This window comes from Crotalus tigris, unplaced genomic scaffold (assembly GCF_016545835.1).
Source record: "Crotalus tigris isolate CLP2741 ecotype Arizona unplaced genomic scaffold, ASM1654583v1 scf7180000024439.5362192, whole genome shotgun sequence".
NCBI classification, from domain to species: domain Eukaryota; kingdom Metazoa; phylum Chordata; class Lepidosauria; order Squamata; family Viperidae; genus Crotalus; species Crotalus tigris.
In genome coordinates this window covers 3,170,192-3,179,526 of record NW_024100609.1, presented here as the reverse complement: position 1 = coordinate 3,179,526, position 9,335 = coordinate 3,170,192, and the positions used below count along the sequence as shown (strand labels likewise).

The window sequence follows — 9,335 nt, the reverse complement described above, 5'->3', positions numbered from 1 at the left end:
AGGAGAAAGAGAAGCGGGGCTGCTCTGGCCCCAGATGTTATTGGTGTGGCGCATTTCGCCCGGGCATGGAGGAATCGGTTCGGGTAATCGTGGAACAGTTTGAAGGTGATGCCGAGCGGGAAAGTATCTGAGCTCAGAAAGAGGCGATTTTTGTTGTTGTTATCTGTGTAGATCTATAGAATAGGGTAGCCTTTCCCTCTTTTTCTTTTCCCAGAAAGATTTGAACCAATCGTTTTTTCCCATTGGGATTGTTTCATCCCCCCGGTGATGCGGTCAGGCTTTACCGGGTGGATTTCTACCTGGGATGCGGATTTTCGGAGTTCAGAAGCAAAAGGAGGAAAAAAAGAAGGCAATATTGGTAAGATAATATTATGAATAAAACATTTGGAAATTAAGTGAGAATGTTTCCTGTCTTTGCAGCCACTAATGGTGCTTCTCAAACATTGCCCGATTAACTCTAATAAGGGAGATATTCTTCAAAGCCTAAAGTTCGGTGTTAAGCTTTAGCAGCATTCGCACAACTCGCTGAATAACAAACTAGTATTGTAGACGTTTTAGTCCCGTGCCCTCAATAAACTCTTGTGTGATTGACACCGTTCAGTCATCACGCGAGTCCTGAAAATTGGATTATTGAATTAACTGGGGTCCAATTAACCGTTGGGGACTGCACAGATCCAGCCTTTATGTCAATAGTGTTATGATAGTTCGGTATACAGTCTCTTTTACGGGAAATTTAATTTGTTAATAACACTAAGTAAAAGTTGATATTTGCTCATGTTTTGCTTCTGATTAGTCAAAGAATATTGGTGTAGATTGGTTTTGATATCTCTATTCTGTTGAAGGTAAATATTTAGGCATATTTCCCCCCCCCCCAGAGAAATACGATGCTCTCTGTATTCTTTTGGCAATTTGAGTTCTATCCCAAGTGCAGTTGTATATCTGTGCAAAGTCCAGGTACATATGTTTTTAAGATTGCAGTTTCAATTGTATAAGAAACAGGATTTTCCATACTTTCTTTACAGCTTTGGTTTTGATTGTGCATCGGTAAAAAAATGTTCAGGAAAGGAAAAAAGCGGCATAGCAGCAGCAGCTCACAAAGCAGTGAAATCAGTACTAAAAGCAAAGTAAGATATACTCGATATATTTTTATTTTAAAAAAGTGTATCTTAAGTGTATCTCTTCCATCCATTGATTATCCAGATGTGAACTTGTTGTTTTTCAGCTCCCATAAATTCCAATCAACCTAGTCAGTAATACAAGAAAATGATCCTGTTTTTAGAAGCTAGCTAGAGTTGAACACACTTTTTGTGAAGTTAGGGTAGAATATACAGACAGTTATGTAGATTTCTGTGCGTCTAGAAGAGATGGGCAGCACATAAATCGAATAAAACAAACCTCTGAAGTTTCTGGAAAATCAAATATACAGTATTGTTTCAGCCAAGGGCATGATTCCTAAAGAGATTGATTTTGCTTAAGTAAATTATCTAGACAAAATATTTCTTCTATACAACACTATTGAATTTTAAGATGAGCTGCCTACTTTTATATGCCAATAGCATGGAGGAAATGCTGAGAATAGTTTATTAATGATGAATGAGATATTGCTTAGATTTGTGATGATTTTTTTCAAAACAATTTTATTTCAGTACTAAAAAAAGGGGGGGATTGGGGAATGCTGTGGTGACGGTCATTGTAATGAAATAGGCAAAGTGAATCTCTGGCACCAGCTTTTGCAGGATGGAATAGGGCAGGGGTGAATAAAAACACAGCTAATGTATTTGCATCAGGCATCAAGATCAAGTATCTAAGGGTGGGATTTGCATCATAATGTCAATCCATATATCATTTGGCATAATCCTGACTTTTTACAGATGCCACAAGCTTGTGGGGTGGATTATGCATCCCCACCCTTGTCTTTTTCCAACATATTTTGTTTCAGGTTTTAAATTTATCCTACTTCATGTGATCTGTAAACCTGGACAAAATTTTCTCTATTTTGCCATGGTTCACTAAATTTAAATAAAATCAACTTTATAAAACTGGGTTTTTTTCTCCAGTAGACCAAAATAAATTCTGGTTTAGGACTCAACCAAAACTCTGTTCAAACTAAAACTGGGAGGCCATGAGTTCTAGCTCTGCCTTAGATGTGTTGTAGTGAACACAGCAGGAGGAAAGAGCATTAAGTATGTTTGCTGCCTTGAGTTATGTATAGAAATAAAGGTGGGATTAAAAAAAAATAAAAATAGAAGTGAAAGCTTTTAATTTCCTACTGGTGGTTTTACTATAGATTTAAGAGGAGGAAGGTTCTTGTTAAGCTCATTTCCATAACAAATGAAAGTTGACTATGCAAGTGTTAGTCGTTTTTTCAAAAACTCAATGCATGTAGTATTGATTAGGTATTTTTTTGTAACGAGTGAGTGGACTCCTTGATGATTAGATACAACTTTCTAATATCAAGGTCTGGTTATTTTTTTCTTGGTTTTGGTGAATATAAGAAAAGGATCTCATCTTGCCAGCTGGTTTTTTTTTTAAAGCCCATATTAAAAAGGTATAATCTGTTAAATAATTAGAACATCTATGGTTGTAATGCATTTCATATTTAATACAGCAGTTTTCTTTAAAGAAACAGATTTGACCTGAATAATATTTTTCCTTCTCTAGTCAGTGGACTCCAGTCTTGGTGGTCTTTCAAGATCTAGTACTGTTGCTAGTTTGGATACAGACTCCACAAAGAGTTCAGGTATGAAATTTGTTGAGGTGTTATATCTACAAGACAATGTAGCTGAGTACAATATTTAAAACCGTATGCTATTATATGTGGGGATGTCTACATCTGGCATTATTTTTAAAGCAGGAAAGATTTTTATCCTTATCATCTCAGCTGGGTTTTGGAGGATTTCAGATACATTGTCCTGAGTAGATTTAGAATTATGCATACAAGGACTATGAAATTTCTTCTGAGCGACATTAATCATTTTAAGAAGGCAGAATATATTGGTTAAGAGAAATACATCAAGGATATGCTGGCCTTACTTAAGGCACTAAAAAAACTGATTTTTTCCTTCGGCATTGGGTCAGAATGAGGATAATCTTACAGAAATTAAAGTTACGAATGGAATATGCAGAAGTTGACTTCAGTTACTTTGTTACTCTTTTTATGTTCTGGATATTTTTTTTTTTAGTTCTTTTTCTGTTTCTAACCATAACTTAAATCTCTGGAGTTACTTTTATGAATTTGGTGACCATAAAAATCAAATTAATATGGAAGACTAGTCTTATGGGGAGACCTCTAAAAAAACTGGGTTTATTCAGCCTTAATCGTTGAAGACACAATGCTTCCAGAATAGGAATGCTTCACTGAAATGGGTAAAGATTCTCCATTGTAGTGGATAATTGCAGTTTTCAGTTGACTATTGTACTGTACAGAGAAGAGCAACAAAGATGATTAGGGGACTGGAGGCTAAAACATACGAGGAACGGTTGCTGAAATTGGGTATGTCTAGTTTAACGAAGAGAAGGACGAGGGGGGACATGATAGCAGTGTTCCAATATCTCAGGGGCTGCCACAAAGAAGAGGGAGTCAAGCTATTCTCCAAAGCACCTGAGGGCAGGACAAGAAGCAACGGATGGAAACTAATCAAGGAGAGAAGCAACCTAGAACTAAGGAGAAACTTTCTGACAGAACAATTAACCAATGGAACAAACTGCCTCCAGAAGCGGTGAATGCTCCAACACTGGAAGTTTTTAAGAAGAGTCTGGACAGCCATCTGTCCGAAATGGTGTAGGGTTTCCTGCCTCAGCAAGGGGTTGGACTCAATGACCTCCAAGGTCCCTTTCAACATTATTATTATTATTATTATTATGCTAACTCTCTTAAGAAAAATATACTTTGACAATGAAACTAATTTGAGAATGTGGTAAGAGTATTTTTTTTCGTTAGACATCTTTAAGCAGAGGCTGGAGTGTTAAGGGATGCTTTGGATCTTTTAAGTTCTAGATTTAATAAAACACTGAACTAAGGCTACAAAGTTCTTTTGTTGTACTTCTAAACTGAGAATGTGAAAATGATGCTTAAAGGTTATTTTCTTGGTGTAGAGATGAAGAGTTAAGTACTCTCTTTCCTATGGACTTTTCCAATATTAAAACCAGCAGGCTTGAGAACATTGTGGTACCAATATTATTAGATCTTAGTTCAGTTATGAGGGACAGGTCATGAATGTGAGTCCATTTTGATTTTAAATCTTAAGCAGCTTGTTAACAACTACAGCCGACTTAGATGTGTGTTTAAATGTGTTTCTTTATAGGCCAAAGTAACAGCAATTCAGATACTTGTGCTGAATTTCGAGTGAAATATGTTGGTGCCATTGAAAAACTGAATCTTGACGAAAGCAAGACTTTAGAGGGACCCCTGGATTTGATTAACTATATAGATGTGGCACAGGTAAAGGTTGTCTATTTTAGCTATGTTAATCATGGTTTTTTAAATGAATTGAATGGATTTGCACGAGATAAGCCATAAATTAACATTTGCACACCATAATGACAGGATTCTTATAGTACTTCAAGCAAAGCAGTTAAGCTACATTGGGCTTAGCTTATGTAAAGCACTTGGCTTGCCTGCTATCTCAAGAATTTAGATACAGCACTTTTTAAAAAAAAATGCTTTTGAATTACTAACAGAGAAATAGGACAAAGGAAAAAAAACATAGTATGAGAAATCATTTTAACAGTAAACAGTTACAATTCTGTGTGTATTTTTCTAATCCAAATAGAACAACTTGCCATTTATGTTTTCATGTCAGAATACCATTTTTCTTTCTTTCCAAAGCAAGATGGAAAGTTGCCCTTTGTTCCTGGAGAAGAAGAATTTATTATGGGAGTTTCCAAATACGGTATTAAAGTCACATCATTGGACCAGTATGTAAGTAATGAATGGCTTTAAAAAATGCTATCGCCATGATTATAGGAGCAATATAAATTCTTTTATCCTTCCTCCAGGAGATTCTGCAATATTAAGTTTACATACAACTTGATGAAGCGGGGATGTGGTCTAAATATGAAGCCATACGTTTCATTTTAGCTTGTGTTGCTGACTTTTGGAATATCCTTTTCAGGAAGTAACTAAAATTTACTAAAACAAGAATTGAAATGAATGCACGAAGCCTCCGAGGGGCAAAGAGCCCCCATTTCTACTTTTAAATTCCATCTAGAAATGACCCAATTTTTTAGACCTGCTGACTTGTAGCTTACCTCAACCTGATGAAGTTCAATGTATTTTCAGTAAAACCTTTCAGCTGAAAAGGATCATCTACATCTGATGTAATACAGAAAAGATATTATTGGAATCTTATTCCACGCTTGATTGCATGTTTGAGTCTCTGAGGTTCATTAAAACAGGAGTCTGCCTTGCTGCAAAATGTTGCAGTGACAATGTTTCAAAGGAACGAGCATCCTTTCCTCTTTCAGAATATTCTGTTCATTCTACCTGCCAATGTCCAGTTTTCTATTGCTCTGTCCCTGGGTTGAGTTTTGCTTTTGGCTTCCTCTTTAGGATTTCCCCACCACCAAGGCTAATTTGAACATGTTGGAAGTTATTGCTGCTTCTTTGAATAGAGAACAAGCAATAGCTGATTCAAGTAGTACAGTCAACAACTGAATTTGTTGCTTAGATATAGTCTGGTTTTAAGATAGTTGATACGTGGCTGGAATTTCCTAAGGAAATTTAGTGAATGACTTATCCCTAAAAAAAAAATATTTCCTTCCAAAAGTAATTATTGCATTGTCCTTTCATCTGTCTCTGATTAAAAGGAATTTCTTTTCTCAAAAGATGTGGATGTTAGTGTTTATTTTCTCTTATTATTTATTGTTAAATAGATGCATTTCAGTGTTGACTGTCTTCACTACAACACTAATCTAGGCTCCTAAAATTGTGGTCATAACTATCTTACTGATACAGGAAATTAAGATTTTGATTTGATAGCCTATAATTCTTCATAATAATAATTTCAGTAAATAAGGTGTAGAACAGTGATTCTCAACCTTTCTAATGCCGTGACCCCATAATACAGTTCCCCATGTTGTGGTGACCCCCAAGTGGGTGTGGCCACCAATAAGAGGGAGTAGGACAGCTAGGGAAAAGGGAAAAAATGGCGGACAGCATGGTTTGGTGACCCCTGTGAAATGGTCATTCGACCCCAAATGGGGTCCCGACCCACAGGTTGAGAACCACTGGTGTAGAACAATAGTCTCTTTCCAAAGGCTAGCTTTGAGGATTTGGAAGTATTGGTGATACGGTGTCTTTTTTTTTTCTCTTTCATGATAATTTAAATTAATTAGTAGAACTTTCAGGATGTTTTGCATAGACATGCACTCTACCTAATCGTCCGGATGGTCTGCTATGATGATGGCTTAGGAGCAGGGAAGAGTTTACTGGCTTTGAAGACAACAGATTCAAACTCTGAAGAATATAGTCTCTGGATTTACCAGTGCAATAGTTTGGTAAGATTCGTGTGTATTTTAAAAAGTCACCTACCACACATTCTTGGCAAAGAGCAGTTGATCATTAAACCAATTCTGCTCTTTTATATTCACAAGTTACATTCTTTCAGTCACTATTACATGCAGTAAGCATTTGTCAACTGAAAGCTGAAGCAGAACATCCTGTAATTGGTACAGTAAAATGTTTTGTATGCTGGTGAAAACAAATAGTTTCTTCTTATTTTCTAAAATGCAGGAACAAGCACAAGCTATTTGTAAAGTGCTGTCCACAGCCTTTGACTCAGTTTTAACATCTGAAAAGTCCTGAATACTGTATTATACGTCATCCTGAAAAGTTCTTCTTCCTATGACTTCAGCATCTGGAGAAAAAAGTTCATATCTGTTCCAAAATACTTTTTAAATTATTTTGGTATAATGTTTAATATATATATATATATATAATTTTGTCATTACTGTTATTAAAGAGTGGGATCAAAAATCCACCAAATGTTCTCTTATTGGAAGTCTGTGCTAAATTACATTATTTTAACATCTCATAAACTTGAAAAATAATAATAGAGTATCTCCTGTCTATTCACTGCACTTTTAAAAGGGGCGTTGGTCTTACCTGAACGCCTTTTCTCAGTACGGAGATGGATAATCCACGGATGGGTTTTCCCTTTAACTTGGTCTCTGCTCAAGAAGACTCGTTTTGGCGTGGCTCTCAGCTTACCAGGTTAGACAAAGAAATCCATTGATTGATTATCCCTTGATAATTGGCTTCCCCTTCCAAAAAAATTGCCACCTATAGGAATTTAACCACAAAATTTTCTGGGGATCAGTCCTGATCTCAAACCTAAAATTAAAAAGGGGATTGGTGGGGAGGAAACTTCCCCACAGATATCAGCCAGCCCCAGGGCTCTGGGGGGTGGAAAGGGGGGGAAGAAGGCATCAGCAGAGACTACTTGCTGAACCTTTTCCCCAACCACTAAGTTTTCCTTGGGATCATCCCTGATCCTATATTAAAATTGGAAAAGGGGGCGTGGGGGGGGGAAACTCCCCACGGATCCCAGCCAGCCCCAGGGCTTTGGAGGTGGAAAAGGGGGGAAAAAGGCATCAGCAGAGACCACTTGCTGAGCTTTTCTCCCCAACCTTCCAAGGGATTTTTTCCTCAAATTGGGGGAAAAAATAACAATCTCCAGGTCCGGATTCAAACTTGAATTCGGATCATCGGAGATTCCCTAGCAGCCCAGGGCAACCGCGGGCGCCATTTTAGTTGCCGCTTTCAGGCAACAAAGGCAATCCCTGACTGGGATTCCCTTAAAACGTCACCAGCGCGCCAAATTTAAATCCCCGGGCACAAGCAGCTTCTGGGAGGCCGCGGAGCTTATTTTCAGAGGGAAACGAGCCGCGGCCACCCTCCTTTTTAAAAAGCCGAAGCACAGGAAGGGAGTAAGCCCCAACTAAGAAACGGGGGCTAGAGAACCCTCCTGGGATCCGCAAAGCCCGTTTTCAGGGAGAAACGAGCCGCGGCCGCCATCTCTTGCCAGAGGAAGGCAAACCAAGCTTAAGGAAGCTCCACATCATATCTGGAAGCACTGATAGAGGCGGAATAGGAGCGCACAGCCAGCGCTCTACCCCTGATACACACATATAATAATAGGACAAAATATAATAATAATAAAAATAAATAAATAATTTAAAAAAATAAAATAAAAAATTAATTAAAGCTAAAAATTAAGCGACTGCAAGGCCAACAGGCTTAAAGGCAGAACACACAATATTATCATCATCACCGTTGTTGTTATTATTTTATTATTATTATTGTTGTTCCTATTATTAGTATAATAGTAATAATATTAATAAGAATAAATTCCGCTCTAGGTGACCGCCATTTGATACCTTGTTGTGTATTAAGTCAGGCCTACAGACCCTTTTGAGGTCGCCACTGATATTTTTTGCCTCCCTTTTCTTTTTTCTACTGGTGCACGTTGCCTGGTCACCTAAGGCCTCCGGGCGGAACCCAAAGAGTGGTTCCAAATGTGCCTTCGGTACCTCCCTCAGCTACCGTGACCTTAGCCCAGAGAGAATATTTTTGTTGTGGTCGGGTGATCAGGGGAACAGTCCTGGTACTTGTTCCAATTTTGCTCCCGCCAATACTTGCCTGCCTGAGCGTCTTCTCAGTTTTTCTGGGACTGCTCAAGCGGAATGGAGGGACCCTCGTTGCCTCAATCCATGAGCACGACCCCTCCATCTCCCAATTACGGCTGCAACACACCTTCTGACCAGAAGGCGGCAGGCAAGTGCAAAGCGAAGACAAAACACTCGCTCAAGAGGCCCTCCAAGTTGGCGGAAAAGCAAGCCAGCCGTAGGCACCAGGCCCTGGAGAAGGAGTTCTCCAGAGCGCAGAGGCAGGCCCAATTAGAATTGGTTCAAATGGCGGCCACCGAGATGGAATTACCATTGGGTCCATCCACATCAACCCAGAGCGTGTGGTCCATTCCAGGAACACCGCAACCACTGGATTCGCCATCCACATCAGCCCAACAAACAACCACGGCGGCAGGCACAACCACTGAGTCCACCTCTCCACCTGCGGTCACCACACCCAAAGGTAATGACATAGGGGACATCTGGGCAGATGGACGGCTAGAGGCCCTATTAACCAAAGTGGTGGATCGAGCCCTAGCACAGCGCTCCGCCCACCACGACCAGGGGCCCTCCACCTCAGCCATGCCACACTCGGAAATCCCCTCAGAGTCCTCAGGCATTCAGGAACCCGCCTCCCCGGCCCAGTCCTCCATGAGTGGTTATTCTTCACCACAAGAGGAGGATCAACCTGGGATCTCTATGTCAGA

The 9,335-nt window shown here is 39.2% G+C and overlaps 1 protein-coding gene across 1 annotated transcript; it reads left to right on the top strand.

Annotated features, from left to right (window-relative positions):
* Positions 1-5: 5 nt before the first annotated feature.
* ITGB1BP1 (integrin subunit beta 1 binding protein 1) lies at positions 6-6,995 on the top strand. The gene is made up of 8 exons (XM_039331924.1): positions 6-105; positions 215-358; positions 1,023-1,124; positions 2,662-2,740; positions 4,305-4,441; positions 4,829-4,921; positions 6,349-6,498; positions 6,734-6,995. The coding sequence occupies exons 3-8, from the start codon at positions 1,053-1,055 to the stop codon at positions 6,803-6,805; spliced, it is 603 nt and encodes a 200-aa protein (XP_039187858.1). The 5' UTR covers positions 6-105; positions 215-358; positions 1,023-1,052; the 3' UTR covers positions 6,806-6,995.
* Positions 6,996-9,335: the final 2,340 nt, after the last annotated feature.

Coding starts and splice junctions, on each gene's coding strand:
- ITGB1BP1 (XM_039331924.1), top strand. CDS start 1,053: ATGTTCAGGAAAGGAAAAAAGCGGCATAGCAGCAGCAGCTCACAAAGC. Junction 1,125..2,661: donor AAATCAGTACTAAAAGCAAA/GTAAGATATACT, acceptor TTCCTTCTCTAG/TCAGTGGACTCCAGTCTTGG. Junction 4,922..6,348: donor TCACATCATTGGACCAGTAT/GTAAGTAATGAA, acceptor TAGAACTTTCAG/GATGTTTTGCATAGACATGC.